The sequence below is a fragment of the Carettochelys insculpta genome, chromosome 30 (genome assembly GCF_033958435.1).
Source record: "Carettochelys insculpta isolate YL-2023 chromosome 30, ASM3395843v1, whole genome shotgun sequence".
Taxonomy (NCBI): Eukaryota; Metazoa; Chordata; order Testudines; family Carettochelyidae; genus Carettochelys; species Carettochelys insculpta.
The window spans coordinates 5,293,797-5,313,404 of record NC_134166.1 but is presented as its reverse complement, the minus strand read 5'-3'; the positions used below and the strand labels follow the sequence as shown (position 1 = coordinate 5,313,404).

Sequence of the window (19,608 nt, the reverse complement as noted above, 5' to 3'; positions counted from 1 at the left end):
AATTCCAGCTGCCTGACTCAGAGGAGTTGCTCAGGGTTTGCATCAGTTGCTGACCGACTGGGATCACAATGTCCAGGGGCTGTAGTACAGCCATCGGACACGCCTGGGAAAGGACCATCTGCCATCCAGAACTCCTCCTCACTGGCGTTTGCTACTGGCGTCCGAAGGATCCAGATCCACAAAGGTATTTAGGTTCCTTGTTCCCACTGAACTGAGGAGACTAAACGCCTCTGTGGAACTGCTTCCTGGTCAAACATCCAGCTAGATCCTTTATTCAAGCAAACCTTCAGGCTTTAAACCACTTTTACCAGCTCATCATCTGCTTCCATGAGCCTGTCCACAAGAAGATGACTTCTCCACCATGGCAGTGTGATTTGTATCAGCAATCCAGTGTTCCCTGTAAGGTGCACGCTGGTGTGGTCACTCACGAGAGATTCAAATGCTGCCCAGCTAATTAGCAGAGCGCCCACTACTAGTTTTGTGTTTCTGTGTTAATGGTGCACATTTGTGCAGGCCTCTGTGCACAGGGAAAAATTATTCCACGCAGGGTTGGGGGGAAAAAAAATCCAAGCAGGGATGGAAAGGATTAGAAGGAACATTACAGGGGTCTTCTGGTGTAAGGGTCTTTTCCAGAAGCTCCTGCTTCTGGAGTCACAGGATTAGGAGGGACACAGCTTTGTTTTTAAGCAAGTTTCTAGATCCAACAGCTGCAAACAGAAGCTTCAATATGTGAATCCCAGCAGCTCCAGAAGGCAAAGAAAAAGACCCCCAACTTTACTAGTTTTTTTTTTGTTTTTTTTTTAAATCTCAAGATTTTTAAGACAATCTCATGACCGAGGGGAGGGGGCTGACTCATGGGTCTTAAGCCTCACTGCTCTTGTCTGCACCACTTTGACAACAGCAAGTTATGCACTGGGGGTCCAACTTTTCAGCCCTTTTTGTGGTGTCAATGAAACCTGCACGAGGTGGTATCAAACTAACATGGGACTAAGTGCTACCTCTTCAGCGCTTAGGGAATTGCTTATTATTATTTGCATTATAGTAGCACCTAGAGGCTGCTGCAGAGATCAGCACCCCACTTTGCTAGGAAGGGTTCACAGACCTACTGAGAGACAGCCCTGCCCTGGTAAAACTTGCAAAGTGAATAGGTCAGACAGCTGGAATAACAGCCCCAGCTGTGGTGAAGCTGCTCTCATGAGCAGGTCTCAAAGTGCGTTCACAAAGGAGGTCAGGATCATTGGCCCCACCAGTGAGGAAACTGAAGCACAGAGCAAGGCGTGGACTTAGCCAAGGTCACACAAGGAGCCTATGCCAGAGCCACAGACAGACCTCAGACTGCCCAAGGCAAAGGCCTGCATCTTACCCACTGGCCCACCCTCCTTCTTCAAGTACGCCCCCTGCACTCCCCGCAAACCCTTGCCCACAGCCGCAGCTTTATCAGGAGCAAATGTCTGCTTACCCATTGGCGAGGTCCGATCCAGAACCAAAGAGGGAAATTTCTGCAAAGATGAAAACAAAAAGATAGTCAGAAGCTGTAGCCAAGAAGCCGACAAAGAGATTCACAGCCAAATCAGCACCCCAGCACTAAACAAACCACTCCAGGAGCCATCCAGCTCCCTGCAGCCTTCTTAGAGGCTCAGCACCAAAAAATATAGGAGCATTACAGCAGATCCAGTTAAGGTTGAGCGTTGCATTCTGTCTCCAGGCCCGCTAACGACTTCAAGTGCTCTGGAATCGGCACACCTAATCTGACTGCCTTGACATGTAATGTACCCTCTTGGACATCGGCACACGGTTAGTCGTCCAGATCAGGATATTTGAGCCAGGGGTCCCTGAGAAACAGCCCTCTGGTATTTTACACCACCACCGGCCAACATTCCCCGTAAGCTGTGCGCGGCCACTCGGTAGAGATTCAAATGCCACCCTGCTGATTAGCACGGTGCCCCCAGCTAGGTTTTATTCCTATGGGTGGTGCGCATCCACCCATCTCAGTGCATGCAAATTTATTCCGCACATGGATGGACAATATTAGGGGGAACATTGTCGCCTGGCTCTGATAATGTTTTTTGTGGACACTGAGGGCACCAAGGAGAGGTTTACGCTGCCCCTCTCTCCACAGGCTGAAACGGCAACGGGCATCACTGGATAACCTCGCCTCTGTGCGGATATTCTGGGGGGTTTCAACGATTCGGGGGCAAGTGGCAGCTCAGCCAAATGGATCATGAGGAAGAGCCGCCCGCTGCATGGAGCGCCTGGCTGGTCAGCGAGGGGGAAAGCCAACGGATGTTGTCATGCTGCAAGTTGCCGGAAAGCTCCCCGCTTCGAGGCAAGGCTGCACCAGAGACGTGAGGGGGGCGCAGGAAGGGAGGCCACAAGGCGGGGGTTACAAGGCAGCGGCGGTTTCCTCACACCACGGCTGCTCATTCCCCCAGCCAGTCGGCATTGCTGGAGAGAACGCCGAGCCCCAGCGGGGGAAGGCAGCAGACCCGCTGTCGTTTCAAGGAGAAGTCGCTCTCCCCACCGGTGCTGTGCACCCCTGCGTGGGGAGCGGCACCAAATAACAGCTGATCTGCCCCCTCACAGCCCATGTGGGCCTGGTTTGTGCTGGCCCTCTGCCCCAGCAGAAACACCTGGCACTGCAGTTGAGGGCTCAAGCACCCTGGGGGAAGAACACAGGCGTGCAGTACCTCTGGGGCTGGCTGACAATGAGCTCTTCAGCACCTGCCCCATCCAGCAGCCATTGACCAGGGCTGCCCTGTCACTGGCCCTCTCAGCCCAGGTTCCCTCTCTTCAGCCCCACACAGGGGCTCAGGGCTGCAGTGGGGAGAGGAGCCCCTCCCTGCTGGCCCCACACACCCTGCGTCCCACCCCATCCCCAGCACGGAGACTATCAGGAGGAAATCACAGAACCATAGACTCCTAGGACTGGAAGGGACCTCAGGAGGTCATCGAGTCCAGCCCCCTGCCCAAAGCAGGATCAACCCCAACTAAGTCATCCCAGCCAGGACCTTGTGAAGCCAGGACTTAAAAACCTCTAGGGATGGAGATCCCACCATCTCTCTCAGTAACACATTCCAGTGCTTCACCTCCCTCCTGGGGAAATAGTTTTTCCTAATCTCCAACCTACACCTCCTGCACTGTAACTTGAGACCATCGCTCCTTGTTCTGCCATCTGACACCACTGAGAACAGCCTCTCCCCCTCCTCTTTACAGCTCCCCTAAATCCAAGAAGTTAATGCCTGGCAGCCGCTGTTCCTGGCCATTTCCTCTGGTCTCAGTTCTCTCCCTGCTGGCCAGTCACCGGCATTGCTTGGCAGGGAACTTGGAGCGCAGGGGGGAGAGATGTGGTCCCATGGGCACGGCACAGCAGTACAGGGGCACCCTGGCCACTCCCACCCGCCAGTCCCCGGGGCTGTCTCAGCAAGGTGGAGGGGCCAAGGCGCCATCGCTACTCACCATCCGCATCTGGGAAGCTGTCGATGCCACTCAGAGAAATGGACTTGGAGAGGGCACTGGAGGCAGGGCTCTGCCCGGTCCGATATGCCTGCAGCCTCCTGGCGTCTTCCTAGGGACAAGCAGAGGGAATCAGTGCTGTGCACCCCAGGAGTTCGGCTGCCCCCACTGCACCAGGGGAGAGGCCTGGCATGGGGCAGCTGCTCCAAACCACAGCGAGACTCCCACTGCCTCCAGCAGCACCTGTCCCGGGGGTGCACAACGTGGTCCCTCACCACAAGAGTGTGAGTCCATGCAGCCCTGGCTGGGACCCCCCTACAGCTCCAGGGGCATCTGGGTAGGTTGCTGTAGTGAAAAAGTGAAGAATTCCCCTTCTTCAGCTGATCATGCTTGGGCAGCTCAGCACATCGCTTCACCACCACTAAAATGCAGCCACCTCTGGTGCAGAACCCCACAGCAGCAGCAAGAACGTGAGTGAGAGTGGACTGAAGAAGCAGCCTGCATCTCCCAGAAGGTTCTCCATGTCCAGAGCCTCCCAAGCATTCTCCATAGTCCCACCCCACCACTCCCATTCACATGCTGTCCCCAGGGCGGGCTGCACCTGAAAAGCAGGCTGCTACACTGAGGCACCCGATGAAGTGAGTCTGTGCTCACGAAAGCTCATGCTCAAAACTTTTCTGTTAGTCTATAAGGTGCCACAGGACCCTTCGTTGCTGTTACAGATCCAGACTAACACGGCTACCCCTCCGATACTGAGGCTTTGTCATTCGAGCACCTCCCCCTCCCCTGTTCTGATCTGCTGGCGATAAGGAAAGACACTCCTGTCCCATGAGACCAGCCACCATCTCAGCATGGAAACCTTTATCTGGCACTGGCCCCAAGAATACCTGGCTTCCATTCCCAGCTCCGCTGCTGGCCCACCCTGGGCACATTGCTGCCCTGCTCTGTGCCTCAGTTTCCCTTCCCACCTGTCAGCTCATTGGACTGTCTTTCACTAGTGTCTCTGCTGCACTGGCCATGACAGGGACCTGACCTCAGCCCTACCAACATGCAGAGAATAGTCGCCAGTTGGTGGAACTGGCCCAGACTGGAATTAAGCCAGGAAACCTAGGGTTAATACTGCACAGTTTGCTAAAGCACCCGGGAACCTGCCTCTGGGCCAAGCTGGAATCCTTGGCCCTGTTCTGGTGTCCACAGTTCCAGCAAGTGGCTGGGGCAGCGAGGACGGTGATCAGGGAAGAGGCACAGGAAGGATGGAAGCCTTGGAGGATACACATCATGGAGCAGTTCAATGTGTTTAGCTTCATAAAGGGAAGTTAAAGGGGTCCCTGGCTCCCGGTCTGTGAGTCCCTGCACAGGGCATTAACGGGCTCACCGGTCTGCAAGGAAGATGAACTTGAGGCAGCCGCTGGGAGATGAAACTGGATAAATCCACATGGGAAACAAGGTGCATGTTTTTCACAGGAAGGGGAATTAATCATCCAAACTATTTACCAAGCGCCGCAGTAGGTTCCCATGTCTGGAGACTCCAATCGAGACTGGCTGTTTTGCACTGAAATCAAAGAGGAGCTACCTGGGGATGTCCTGTGGAACACAGCCAGCTGGCCCTGGGGAGAGGCTGGGGGAAAGAGGGAAGTGCTCTCTGGGAATGGGGAGGACAGAGGGATAATGAGGGGAGCTCCTGAGATGGTGGCAGTATTCCCTGTCAGCGGTGCACTTGTGCTGCCAATCAGGAGTGATTCCAGTGCTGCTCAGCTGATTAGCAGAGCACCCCCAGCAAGGCTTGTTCCTATGGGTGGTGCACATTTCCACCTGCCTCAGTGCAGGGAACAAAATTTATTCCACGCTTAGGTGGCACAAATCCAAACCTGGATGGCAGAGATTGGAGGGAACATGGCGAGGGAGTGCCCTGTGCTCCCTCCACCCCCTCAGTGGCTGGGGTCTTTAAGCTGAAGCGCCCTTCAGCCCGAGCCCAAACCTGTCCCCCAGGCCAGGAAGGAGGTTGTCCACATGCATTCTACCAGCTGTCCTGTGGCCTATCTGCTCCCACGCACTGCAGCAACCACTTCTGCCCTCCTTGGCACATGGGGAGGAAAAGGGGGCACATAACCACATCGCGCACTCGCGAACCAGAAAGCATTGGCGGGCGACCATATAAATCTGCCCAGCCCTTTGCCTCTGAATATTCCACTGTGGCGCATTAGCCCCTCCCCCTCACCACGGCAGTTCCCCCCACCCCAAGCCAGACAAGACAATCACATGTCCCGTCTGGCTCTATGATCTAGGAACAGAGAGACGAGCGACCGGGCCGTCACGGCACACCTCATGCGACGCTCCACATGTTACTTTTACTCCCCGGCCTTTGCTGTCACCAGCCATTTCTCTTCCCCAAAAGAGAAGAAGAAAAAAAATTGCTCACTGAGGAGAACGTGCCCCTGAACAGGAAGTGCCCTGCCTCCCTCCCTCCCCTGTGGGCCGCAGAGTCAGGGTGAAAACAGACGGGGAGTGGAGCAGAGAGCTGGGCATGGCTGGCTTAGCCCATGGAGACGTCTGCCACACTCCAAATTCCTCCTGCCCTCCCTGACCACATGCTGGGACAGCCTGTGTTCGGGTTGCCTCCCTACTGGACCACGATTTGTCCATCCAGCCAATACCCATCATCCCTCCATTGCGCACCAAATTCCTGTTCAGTTTCCCCTAGCCTCGTATCAGCGCTCCGGCCCATCTAAGCCAGTGTCCCGGCCTTGTACGGCCAGTTTCGGATGCTTCAAAGAAAGGCAGCTGCTCCAGTGATACAACTGCGGCCAGGCATGCAGTGGTGCACATGGTGGTAATTTCTTCCTGACCTATGTCAGGTTGGGGACAAGGCCCAGAAGCATGAGAGCTGATTGCAATAAACTGCAGAAAGGGATGTGGGGGTGAGGTCAGAGAGGCCCACACGCTAAATATGAGTCAACAGTGTAACAATGTTGCAAAAAAGCCAAACATCATTCTGGGATGTGCTGTGTCCCATTCTGGGTGCCACATTTCAGGACAGAGAGAAATTGGAGAGGGGCCAGAGAAGAGCAACGAGAACGATTAAATGTCTAGGAAACATGAGCTGTGCGATGAGCTGGAAAGAACCGTTTTTTAGTGTGAGGAATGGAGGACTGAGCGGGGTTGTGGGAAGAGTTTTCAAGTACCTAAGACATGGTTAGAAGGAGGAGGAATTGTTCCCCCTTTACCTCTGAGGACAGGACAAGAAGCAATGGGCTTCAGCTGCATCTGGGGAGATTTAGGTTGGATGTTCGGAAGCACTTCAAGTCAGGGTGGTTAAGCACTGAAATAAATTGCCCGGGGAGGCTGCAGAATCTCCATCACTGGAGATCTTTAAGGGCAGATCAGACAAACTCCTGTCAGGGACAGTCTAGACGAGGGGTGAGGAACCTACAGCCCACAGGCTGGATCCGGCCCATGGGTCATCTGGATCAGGCCCACGAGGTGACGCTCATGCTCCCCCTCTCAGGGCACAAGCCCTTGCTGGCACTCCAGCCCCACGAAGGGTGCCACAGCCGGAGGACCAGCACCAGGGGTGAGCCCTGAGCCTCACAGCCCGGATCCACACAAGCCGCGGCAGAGCTGGCCCACAAGTTCTGCCTGCCAGTGAACCTGGCTGTGGGTATTATAGGGAAGTGCTCTGCGCAGGCACCACCCCCATCACTCCCATTGGCTGAATGTCTGCCAATGGGAGAGGTTGGGGCGGTGCCAGCAGCTTCTTTCCCTGCAGCATGCACAGCTACATGGAGTGATGTGTGTCCTCCCACTCCCCTGGAGCTGTGCCAGGCAGGTGACCCCACTCCTGTCTCCAGCCCCCTCCCTTCCAGACTCTGCACCCACCACACTCCTGCACCCTCCCTCCAGCCCCTCCACCCCGCCCCCAGTCCATCCCTGCACCCTAACTCCTGCCCAGTCCCCACACCCCCACCTTGCTCCTGCACCCCTTTCCCCCCCACACACACCCCTACCCCCAGCCCACTCCTGCATCCTGCCTCCTGCCCAGACCCAACAAGCACACTCCAGCCCACTCTCCAGCAGCCCCCTTCCATCCACTGAACCTCTCCCTTCGCCCCCCCTCAAAGCCTAGGGGTGCCCCACAAATCTACTAGCCTCAGCCCCCACATCCCCTGGGGTGGAGTCTTTTCTGCCTCCCAGCTGAGGCCCTGTCTGGGGGTGAGGGGGTCTGAGGTTTTGGGGGTTTTTTGTTTCTCACTTGCCTGTGGCCCCCGACGATTTGTCTGTAGGTCTGTGGGCCCCAGTCCACAAACGGTTCCCCACCCCGGGTGGGGACAGTGCTTGGCCCTGGCACAAGGGCAGGGGCTGCCCTAGATGACCCCTGGAGGCGCCTTTCTGGCCTAAGGCTGATCGCTGTGAACACACAGGAGCAAGCAGGCAAAACTGGGGTGCTGGGTGCTGATCCTGCGAGGGGCAAAGCTCTCTTCCCGCAACCACTGGGCGCTGAGGACACTCTGTCACTGGCAGATGATGCTCAGCACCTTCTAGGATCTGGCCCTCCAGCCCCATGGGGCAAATCCCCTATGGCCGCAGGGAGGAGAGGAAGATGCGCCCCCGCTACCTGAGCCTGCTCTCGGTTCGCTTCCTTGTCCTGTGAGAGCAGCGACTCCAGCTCATCGGTGCTGCGGATGATGGGGGCCCGGCGGGGGTCCCGGCGGTGTCGGGAAAGGCCGTCCAGTTGCACCGTGGCGGAATCCAGATCCTCAGGAGCCAGGCCCTTCAAACTCACGCTGAAACAGCCAAGGGAGAGCCAGGCTGAGAACCCCAAAGCTGGGGACCAGAACCCCACTAGCTGCTGCCCTGAACCCCCATGTGCTGGGACTGCTCCACCCCCTCCACTGCAGCCAAGGGTGTCTCTTATGCACCCTGCTCTGAGCTCAGCCCCAGGAGCCAGAACGCCCACGATCTAACAGCGACTCCCGGCCACTACCCAGGGCAGGCCCTGCACGCAGAGCCCTCGGCTCCAGGGCAGGGCATACCCCTGCCCTGTGCCTCAGTTTTCTTGCTTTGCACAAGGCAGATTACGATGTGCCGCCCCTGCAGCAGTGGTGAGGGTTAACCTCTCCCCGATGGGGATCGATCCAGGCCCCAGGGGGATTTACGAACTAGATGGGGTCCATGCTTTACACCAGCACAGGGGAAGGGTTGACTCTTGCCAAAATAAACACACACTCTTTTTCAGAGCGGTCACAGCCTGCTGAACCTTGGATCGCACTGGTCTTTCCTGGTTGCTGTGCTGGGGGGCAAGGTGGAGCACTCCCCACTCCCAAAGGGGTCCAACATTCCAACCCTCTCCCCAGAACTGTCCCAAGGGGGGCAGGGAGGGTGGTAACCCCACTCCCTGTGCCCCAGGTCTCACCCCTGCTCCACGCCCACCCAGCCCTCTTACCCCTGCAACAGGCCCAGGGGTTACCCGGGGCTGGGGGTTGCACACAGCAGTGGTAGCAGCAGCAGGGGGTCACCTCCTCTGCCCCATTCACCACATAGGGAGTGGAGCCGGCAGCTGCTCCTGTCTCCCACATGGTGCAGCCACCATCTGTGCAGTCCCTGATCCCAGACAGTTCTCCCCACTCCTGCTCATAGGACACCTGCCGTGGGGCCCCCAAAAGCACAGGGCCTGGGGCAGCCGCCTCACCTTGCCCTATGGACAGAATGGCTCTGCCTTTCCCTCACCCCAGCGCGGGACAGCTGAACCCTCCTGCAGGTGTTCCAAACAGCCTGAGATCCTCACTGCAGCCCAGGGAAGCACAGGCCAGGACCCCCACTGCCAGGTCTCTGACACCCAAGTCACTGGCTTGACCCTGGGGCCCTCCCACCAGCCCCTCTTAGCTCAGAAACCAGCAGTGAAACCAACACAGAAATTATTCCTGGGTACAACCTACTCACCACAGCCTGCTGAACATGGCGCCTGGCCTGGGCGAGCCCCTCTCTAGCCCCCGGCGCAATCTCCCCCTGCCCCTGACTCCCCAAAGGCCAGCGTGTCTCTAGATTCGGCCTCTGGCTCTCAGCACCCGACTTCCTGCTCCGAAGCTCCACGCTGTTTGCAGAAGTGGCTGGTGGTTTGGGGTTGGTTATTTTTCAGAGCTGCTCTTTACAGAGTGCAAAAAAGCCAATCGTCAGCCGGAGCCGGCTGGAGAGAGAGGGAGATTAAAACCCAATGCTCCCCGCAGAGTTTGCTTCAGCTGGACACACGCAAAGGCCATGGGGCCGGGGGAGGAGGGGGGAGCAGCAGAGTGAGACCTGGGGGGGCCAGCACCCCCTTGCCACAAACAGCGGGGCACTGCATCTGTTATAGACACCGGTGCTCAGTTCTCGCCATGCATGGTTTTATGGAGGAGCTGAAATACTGTGGGACAAGGGATTTGATTCTCAGCTAAAACCCTTTCACCCTGTGCTGGTGGCTCGAAGACAGAGCAGTTGCCTCAAGCTACCGACAGGGGGAGCCCAGTGCCTAATTTGTGGCCGACCGGAACACAGCCACAGAGGGGACCACTGGGTCCGACCCACCGGCCGTCACCGGCAGCCCCTCAGGAAACAGAGCCAGGTTGCCTGTAAGCTGAGCCCTTGGGTGGCAGCCCAGGAGAGATTCGGGTGCTGCCCAGCTGACTAGCCAAGCACCCACAGTCAGCAGCGTGTGTTTCTATGGGTGGTGCACATCCACACAGGCCTTGGTGCACATAAAATTTATTCTGCACATGGATGGTTAAAATCAGAGGGCCCATTGAAACAGAACAAGTGCCTCCTAAAGCCAGTTTAGGTTGTTCCCTCTGCCACTGGGAGGCCACCCTGGACCCTCCCTCCTGCCAGGGCTGGAAAAGCTTGTAATACCCATCAAAATTTACTCACAGCTGCTCCAGCCCCCGTTGTTCTCATGCCACTATCTGTCCCCCACTGTCTTCCCAGAGAGCCTGCAGATCCCCTCCTCACTGCACTGGTTCTGCCACACCAAACAAACCTAGAGACTTTCCTTGTGCAGGATCTGCTCTCCCATCCCTTCTCACCGCCCAAACTCATCTCTCTCAAACCTGGCTGACACAATCACACACAGGACGGCCAAGGGTGGTGCCTCAGTATTCACACTTCCCTCTCCCTACTGGTCAGGCCTCACCTGAGCAGCCTAGAATATTTGCCTCTTTTAAGGGAAAGGCCCAAAACTGGATTACGACCCGTTCAAATTCTAACCCCCACATCTCCTGGGGCACATCAATCTCCCGTCCAAACCCTGGCCCAGCCTGGCTCTGCATAGCTTACAAGAGCCAACAAGCTCCCAGGATAAAGAAGGTTGATTTTCAACCCCAGCATGTGGGAGCTCATCTCTGCTGAGGGGTGATAAGAAGGAATCAAAGCCTCTGAACAAAGACAGTGGAGATCAGAAACAACAGAGCTGCAGCCTGCTCCCCTTGGATCAGAGCCCACAATCCCAGCCCCATCTGGGACCCGTCCAAGGCAGCCAGTCCCTGAGGAAGCCAGTGCAACAGAGCTGCATGCACCAAGTAAGAAGGGGCTGAAGCTACAACAGCAAGAAATGGGAATGGCCACAGCAGGAGAGAATGCTGATGTACTGTTGTTTGTATTGGAGCCCCAGCCATGGACCAGGGCTGACTGGGCAAGGTGCTGCACAGACACAGAACACTCATACCCAGCTCTTATAAGCCCTTTCCTTCCTAGGATCTCAAATCATTTTACAAAGGCCAGTATCACGCCACAGCTGGGGAAACTGAGGCAGGGCATATTGCAGTGGTTCAGCGTTCCCTCTATTTTTTCCACCCTGGGCAGAATAAATTTTGTTGTGTGCGCCAAGGCATGTGCAGTTGTGCACTGCCAAAGAAAGACACGCTGCTGGCTGTGGGCGCTTTGCTAAGCAGCTAGTCAGCATCTGACTCTCTCCTGGGTGGCTGTCCAAGTGCTCAGCTTACAGGGAACCCTGCTGTGGTTTGTCCTGCAGCCGAGGGATTGGAAGCCCTAGGAGATTTTTATCCCAGGTGGCATCACTGAGCATGAGCCACGTGATTTAAGCTTTCCAATGATCTTGCCAAACTTTGTGTAGCCCTGTGGCAATCAGTTCCATAGGCTAACACACGCCCTAAGCAAGACAGCATGGCAGACAGCCCCAGCATGCTGCAGCAGCCAGTTCCAGGGATTAACATCACACTGCGCTATGGCAATAAGTAAACCAGCTGTCCCACAAATGCTTTTCAGAAACAAGATCCACATGCCATATCCCTGCCCACATCATGGTTACACCCCATCTCCACCAGTAATCCGCCCCACCCACCACCCGGCAGCAGCCAGTTCCGGGGATTAACACCTCACCCCCTACCACCATTCATGTCAAGGGGGTTGCACGTTTCTTAGGCTGTGAATTTGGAGCCAGGCTGGTAGGCGTGGGGTAGGGGGGATCTCAGCTTCCAGGCTAGAGAAGGGAGAAGGGCTGCTGGGACCCAGATTTGGTACCTCAGTTGGTCGTAGTCCGACTCACTCTGCAGCCCCTGGCCCGGCTCCCAGCTGTGGCGCCGGAAGGAATCCCGTAGAATAATGGAGGATCTCAACCTGCACGACCTCCGCAGTGGCACACCCAGGAAGTGGTCGTCCTCCTCCTCCAGCTCCCACTCAGCCTCCGGGTCACCGCTGGGGCCGGAGCCCTGCTCCACGGCCGACAGGCACCGGCGTTTCTGCCCCCGGGTCCTGCAGGGGGCACTGTCGCAGGCTCCCGGGGATTGCTCCGGGCTGGTCATCCTCAGGTCCCAGGGACAGACAGCCGCTGTGGGGGGAGGACAGACAGGGCAGAGAGGTCAGCGGGCTAAGTCAGGAGGCAACATCACAGCCTGCAGGCTGGGGGTGGGGATGGAGGCGGAGGAGGTCCTGGATGGGACCTGGGGCCTGGCACTGGCTGCCCTGATGGTTGCCCATTGGGGTCGGTCGCTAGGCAACCATGAGCTCAGCTGGGCCTGGAGAGACCCCTCCACACGGCTCCTGCTCCCTGCGCTGCCCTCACCTGCGGGCTCCGCCCGGCAGCTCCCATTGGCCAGAGCCACCTGCTCCCCATCAGCCCCAAGTGGGAGCTGCCCCAGTTAAGCCCCCTGCCCCAGCTCTGGGCCCCTCCCACACAGACGGTCCATCCCAGACTGCTCCCCAACCCACTGCCCCAGCCCTGAGCCAGCTCCACCGTCCCTGCTCCCTCCTAGACCCCACCCCCAACCCTGAGTCCCCCCCATACCCTACTTCCAGATCTGGCATCCCCACCCCAGCCTCCTGCCTCAGCCCGCTCCCTCACTCCAAACCCCTCGGCCCAGCCAGGAGCCCCCTCCTGCCCCCAAATGTCTCATCCTCAGCCAGAACCCTCATCCCCCCCTTCAACCCTGAGCCCATACTCTGAACCCCTCAACCCCATCCCTGCCCCACCAATTTTGTCACATGCACCAATATGGAGGTGACGTTGCATGTCACCACCAGACCGGTGCACACCACAAAATTCGTTCCGCACATGGGCCTAAGAAATTAGAGGGAACCTTGGTCCTGCCCCAGCCATGAGGTGGGCCACCCACACCACCGCAACTTGCAGCTCTGACAGGAGCCGAGTTGGTGGGTTCTCAGCTCTGCAAGCATCAGACCCCCAAAGGGGCCACCATAACCAGCACTGACTGACCCCCTCATTGGCCCAGGACTGGACAGGCTCCCAGCGACCGAGCTGCCCTCTGGCTCCTATTCAGGGCAGATCCTGGAGGTGACAGCGACCCAGATACCAAAGGATCCTGGGTCGCTTCCCCAGCTGGGCCCATCACCCTCAGCAGTGGTGGCCAAGTCCCACCCCGCCAGCCTGGACGCTACCGGTGCCAGAGCTGCTGGGTGGAGCTCAGGGGTGTTGGTGTCACTGCTGCTAGACACTGCCATGCCTCTTCTCCTCCCTCCAACCGCCAGACCCCCTGGATCTGGGCATGCCCCGCTTCCCGGTGAGCACCTCCCCTGTATCCCAGCCCCTAGCTCCACCCCTCACAGAGGCCCTCTGGGCTTCTATGTTCAAGCAAATAAGCCCCACCTGAGCTGATGCCAACGGGAGTCAGCCAGCTCAGGGCTGCAGCTCTATGCCGGCTCACAGCGCCCACTTACAACCCAGCGGTCAAACATTATCCTGCAGCACCTGGGGGTGCTGAGGGAACACGGAGGCTCCAGCTGATCCTCTGCCACGTTGATCCACCCTCCATCCTGCTCTGTTTCTGCTCTCCCCCAGAGAAGCAGCCACCATTGCAAGTGCACGTTAAAGCTTATTACCGCCCTAAAGAGGAGCTGGCTTTGTGGGCCATCTCCCCGCACTGCCAGCAAAAGGCCCATTCAGCAAGCACGGCGGAAAGCACGCCAGAGCCGGGCCCGAGGGGCTGAACCTGGGATGCGGAGGGTGATGCTGGAAAGGGACGATTCGGCCAAGGATGTGGAGCTGCAGCAGTCGCTCTTGGCTGGGTGTCCCAAATCACAGCAGCGGGGCCCAGCAAGGCGAAGAGACCTCGATCCCCCATGACGCCTTGCCAAGCACTAAAGCAAATCTGCCCAGCCCCAAATGACAAAAGCATGAGCAAAGCTCCTGCTTTTAGAGCGTCTCTCTGTCATACTCACCCCCCATCATCTGTAACCCATTTAGCCTCACAGTCCTTCTGAGAAGCAGAGCATGGCTGGGATCCCCACTGCAGAGGTGGGGAAACTGAGGCACGTTGTGACTAAGGAACCCACCCAAGGCCCCATGAGGAGCTGCAGCAGAGCAGGAATTAAACTCCTAGTCCAGCCATCAGCTCCTGAGTGGGTGAGGCCGAAGGGCTCACAGCTGAGCTGGGAACATAAGAACATAAGAACATAAGAATGGCCATACTGGGTCAGACCAAAGGTCCATCCAGCCCAGCATCCCATCTGCCGACGGTGGCCAATGCCAGGTGCCCCAGAGAAGGGGAACAGAAGACAACGATCAAGTGATTTATCTCCTGCCATCCATCTCCTGCCCTTGTTCTGAAGGCTAGGGCACCATACTTTATCCCTGGCTAATAGCCATTTATGGACCTAACCTGCAAAAATTTATCAAGCTCTTTTTTAAACCCTAATAGAGTCCTGGCCTTCACAGCCTCCTCGGGCAAGGAGTTCCACAGGTTGACTGTGCGCTGTGTGAAGAAAAATTTCCTTTTATTAGTTTTGAACCTACTACCCATCAATTTCATTTGGTGTCCCCTAGTTCTTGTATTATGGGAAAAGGTAAATAATTTTTCTATATTCACTTTCTCCACACCATTCATGATTTTATATACCTCTATCATATCGCCCCTCAATCGCCTCTTTTCCAAACTGAAAAGTCCCAGTCTCTCTAGCCTCTCCCCATATGGGACCCGTTCCAAGCCCCTAATCATCTTAGTCGCCCTTTTCTGAACCTTTTCTAAGGCCAATATATCTTTTTTGAGGTGAGGAGACCACATCTGCATGCAGTACTCAAGATGTGGGCGTACCATAATTTTATATAGGGGAAGTATGATATCTTTTGTCTTATTATCGATCCCTTTTTTAATAATTCCTAACATCCTATTTGCTTTACTAACTGCCGCTGCACACTGCGTGGATGTCTTCAGAGAACTATCCACTATAACTCCAAGATCCCTTTCCTGATCTGTCATAGCTAAATTTGACCCCATCATGTAGTACGTGTAATTTGGGTTATTTTTTCCAACATGCATTACCTTACACTTACCCACATTAAATTTCATTTGCCATGTTGCTGCCCAATCACTCAGTTTGCTGAGATCTTTTTGTAGTTCTTCACAATCTGTTTTGGTTTTGACTGTCCTGAACAACTTGGTGTCATCTGCAAACTTCGCCACCTCACTACTTACCTCATTTTCTAGATCATTGATGAACAAGTTGAACAGGATCGGTCCCAGGACTGACCCCTGGGGAACACTAGTTACCCTTCTCCATTGTGAAAATTTACCATTTATTCCCACCCTTTGTTTTCTGTCTTTTAACCAATTCCCGATCCATGAAAGGATCTCTCCTCCTATCCCATGACCACCTAATTTACATAAAAGCCTTTGGTGTGGGACCGTGTCAAAGGCTTTCTGGAAATCTAGGTATATTATGTCCACTGGGTGCCCCTTGTCCGCATGTTTATTAACCCCTTCAAAGAATTCTAATAGATTAGTTAGACACGACTTCCCTCTGCAGAAACCATGCTGACTTTTGCCCAACAATTCGTGCTCTTCTACGTGCCTTGCAATTTTATTCTTTAGTAGTGTTTCTACTAATTTGCCTGGTACTGATGTTAAACTTATCGGTCTATAATTGCCAGGGTCTCCTCTACAGCCTTTTTTAAATATTGGCGTTATATTGGCCGTCTTCCAGTCATTTGGTACCAAAGTGGATTTAAAGGATAAGTTACAAACCACTGTTAATAACTCCGCGATTTCACATTTGAGTTCTTTCAGAACCCTTGGGTGAATACCGTCTGGTCCTGGAGACTTGTTACTATTCAGCTTATCAATTAACTCCAAAACCTCCTCTAATGTCACTTCAATCTGAGTGAGTTCCTCAGATTCGTCACCTAAAAAGGCTGGCTCAGATTTAGGAACCTCTGTAACATCCTCAGCCGTGAAGACTGAAGCAAAGAAATCATTTAATCGCTCCGCAATGGCACTGTCTTCCTTGATCGCTCCTTTTATATCTTTATTGTCCAAGGGCCCCACTGCTTTTTTAGCGGGCTTCCTGCTTCTAATGTATTTAAAAAACATTTTACTATCGTTTTTTGAATTTTTGGCTAGCTGTTCCTCAAAATCTTTTTTGGCTTTTCTTACTACATTATGACACTTAATTTGGGAGTATTTATGTTCCTTTCTATTTTCCTCACTAGGATTTGACTTCCACTTTTTAAAAGCTGCCCTTTTCTCTCTCACTGCCTTTTTAACATGGCTGTTTAGCCATGGTGGTTCTTTGTTAGGTCTCTTACTGTGTTTTTTTATTTGGGGTATACATTTAAGTTGGGCCTCTAGTATGGTGTCTTTAAACAGTTTCCATGCAGCTTCCAGGGATTTTAGTTTAATTACTCTACCTTTTAGTTTCTGTTTAACTAGCTTCCTCATTTTAGTGTAATTCCCCTTTTTGAAATTAAATGCCAGAGTGTTTGACCGCTGCGGTGTTCTTCCCAACACAGGAATATTAAAAGTTATTATATTGTGGTCAGAGATACTATCCTGGTGATACACACGCTTCCCTGTCTCTGCTTTGTGCAGTCCCTCCATCCCTTCTCTCTCTGATTGATGGTTTAAGGAGTCTGCAGCCACCCTGGGGACTTCCTGGCTGATGCTTTGCCACCCAGCACTTCACGGACATGGCAGGAGAGAACTATCCCTCCTCTTGAGTGGAGAGCGCAGGGTCCGCTGCTGCCTGCAGAACTGGTGGGCCAGCAGTATAGGGCATAGGACAGCGCTGACTCATCCACCTGAGCTGCTCATCACAGTGCAGCCCTCCAGCCAGAGTTCAAACAGGCAGCCTGAGCCAAAGCCCCCTGCAGTCACTGGGAGTCTTTCCACTGACTCCAGCTTTGGACCAGGCCCTTCAAGACACTGAAGAGCTCAAGAGGCTGAATTGCTCCAGCTTCCTCTGGACAGCTAGCTCCCTCCCCCTACGCCCAACCTGTGTGCTGCTGCCGCGGCTGTAAGAGCCATGGGAGAAGGGAGGGAGCGGTCACCAGTGTTCCCTGTAAGCTGAGCTCTTGGGGGCCACCCAGGAGAGATTCAGGTGCTGCCCAGCTGATTAGCAGAGCACTCACAGCTAGCAGTGTGTGTTTCTATGGGTGGTGCACATCTGCACAGCCTCAGTGCACAGAACAAAATTTATTCCACTCACGGATGGAAAAAATTAGAGGGCTGGTTGTTGCCTATAGATCTCTCATCCTAATGGTCCCTCTTTCAAGCCCTTTCGCTGAAGCTCGGGGTGCACACAAGAGCTCATGCCCCTAACTGGGGAGCCACGCACCCCTTCCACGCCTAGCATGCTTTTGGGGCAGACACCGGAAACAGGGGAGCCCGTTCACATGCCGGGCCTTTTGCAAAATTGCCAAGAGGATGGCGCAACTGGAGGTAAGCCAAGAGGAACAAGAGCGGGTGGAATTATCAGCCCCGGAAAGCAGAAATATCTCAGCAAACTAAGTGCCCTCTTGTCTCGCCATCCGAGTTACTCATTAAACAGCAAAGAATTTGTGCAGGGAAAAGAAGAGCTACATCCGTCCCCCCGCCCCCCCCGCCCCCCAGCATGTGCACAGGCTCCAAGTGAAATGGACAAGTTTAGAACAAAGGGTCGCTGTACAGCTGCGTCCCCAACAGCCCCTCCTTGCAAAGACAACATCGCTCAGGTGTTCAGAGATGTCCCCTGAACAAGCTGATAGGTTCCTGGAGTTTGGCCTCTTGTCTCTTTTTCTCCAGATGTTGTCTTGTGTCTTAGACTCAGGCCCTGCCCCAAGGAGCTTGCAGTGTATTGTTTTATTCTGGGTTTGGGCAGTGTCCAGCCCCGTAGGGTGACTCCTGGGCAGTGTTCCCTGTGAGGTGGGTGTTTGCATGGCCACCCATGAGAGATTCAGGTGCTGCCCAGCTGATCAGCAGAGCACCAACAGCTTCCCACACTGGGCAGCATTTATTTCTACAGATGGTGCACATCTGCACATGCCTTGATTTACCTAACAAAATTTATTCTGCCCAAAGTGGGAAAAATTAGAGGGAACACTGCTCCTGGTTCAGGATGAGCGCTCCTGGGTGCTCCTGCAAGACAGACAGCAACAGCTGGGGCTTTTGCTAACCTACCCAGAACCATTTTTGAGGGGGGAAAGATAATGCAGGGCTCATGCCTTTTAGCCTGACCCGACAACGAGGTGCACAGTCTGGGAACCTTCCCACCATGCAGCATATGCACCACCAGCCTTTACCGCACCTCTTCCCTGGTCTGCAACCCAAACTCTACAGCACAGGCAGGATGAAAAAGTAAAAAAAGACCATGAACTGAAGAGAAATTCACTTAAGTGACTACATAAGAATATAAGAGCAGCCAGGCTGGGTCAGACCAAAGGTCCATCTAGCCCAATGTCCTGTCTTCTGACAGTGGCCAGTGCCCCAGAGGGAACAAATAGAACAGGGAATCATCCAGTGATCCCTCCCCAAAGACTAGGGACACCATCCCTGCCCCGCCTGGCTAATAGCTATCAATGGACCTACCCCCTGTGAATTTATCAAACTCTTTTTTCACCTGAAAGAAATGCAAAGATCAACCATGGAAATTCACTCCCCAAAGTCAGAGAACCATGGGGTCAGACGCAATGTTCCCACTCATACTTTCTATCCATATGTGGATTTTTTTCCATCCATAGGGCAGAATAATTTATTTTAGACACACAAAGGCGCATGCAGATGTGCACCACCAGTAGAAACTAAACCTAGCAGTGGGTGCTCTGCTAATCAGCGGGGCCACATTTGACTCTCTCCTGAATGGCTGAGCAAGTGCTCAGATTACAGGGAATGCTGGTTAGAAGGGACTGCAGGGGCCATCTAACCTAGCTCCTTGCCGAGACACGGGATTTGATGTGACTAAGTGACCCAAGACTGATGGCTAGCTGGCCTCCACCTCTCAGTCCAATTTACTTTCACAATCTTCAGCTGCTTGAAATCAGCAGAGCCTTGTAGAAATTAAAGAGTCAGGCCCATTTATACCAGCTGATAACATCGGCCAGGGCATCAGCTGTTTTGTTCTGTGTTTGTACAGCACCTGGCCCCATGAGGCCTTCTCCATGGTGAAGGCTCCTAGATGCTATGGTGATTGCTTCTTCGCTGATAGCTAATAAGGCATCAGAGTACAGGTTGAACCTCTTTAGTCCAGCACTCACAGGACCTGAGCAGTGTCAAGCCACACAATTTGCCAGATGACAGCAGGTCAATATTGTCTAGCACATGACCAACACTTCCACTGCTTACCGGGCTCATAAAGGACGTTTAAGGATAAATTACAGTTAAATAACAGCACAGAAGAGTGAGAGCCAAGTCTGGTGGCTGGAAACAAACTTTAAGGGACCGTGGGAACTTGGCCACACCCATGATA

General features: G+C 54.5%; 1 protein-coding gene across 2 annotated transcripts in view; it reads right to left on the bottom strand.

Annotated features, from left to right (window-relative positions):
• ARHGEF2 (Rho/Rac guanine nucleotide exchange factor 2) overlaps window positions 1-19,608 on the bottom strand; it is a 148,011-nt gene that overhangs the window by 107,385 nt on the left and 21,018 nt on the right. For both annotated transcript variants that reach the window (XM_074980806.1, XM_074980807.1), the window contains exons 2-5: window positions 11,959-12,265; window positions 8,066-8,234; window positions 3,457-3,565; window positions 1,460-1,499 (exon numbers count right to left, since the gene is read on the bottom strand). In XM_074980806.1, the coding sequence (XP_074836907.1) occupies window positions 1,460-1,499; window positions 3,457-3,565; window positions 8,066-8,234; window positions 11,959-12,239 (599 nt within the window). In that variant the 5' untranslated portion in view covers window positions 12,240-12,265. The remainder of the gene's footprint in view (window positions 1-1,459; window positions 1,500-3,456; window positions 3,566-8,065; window positions 8,235-11,958; window positions 12,266-19,608) is intronic.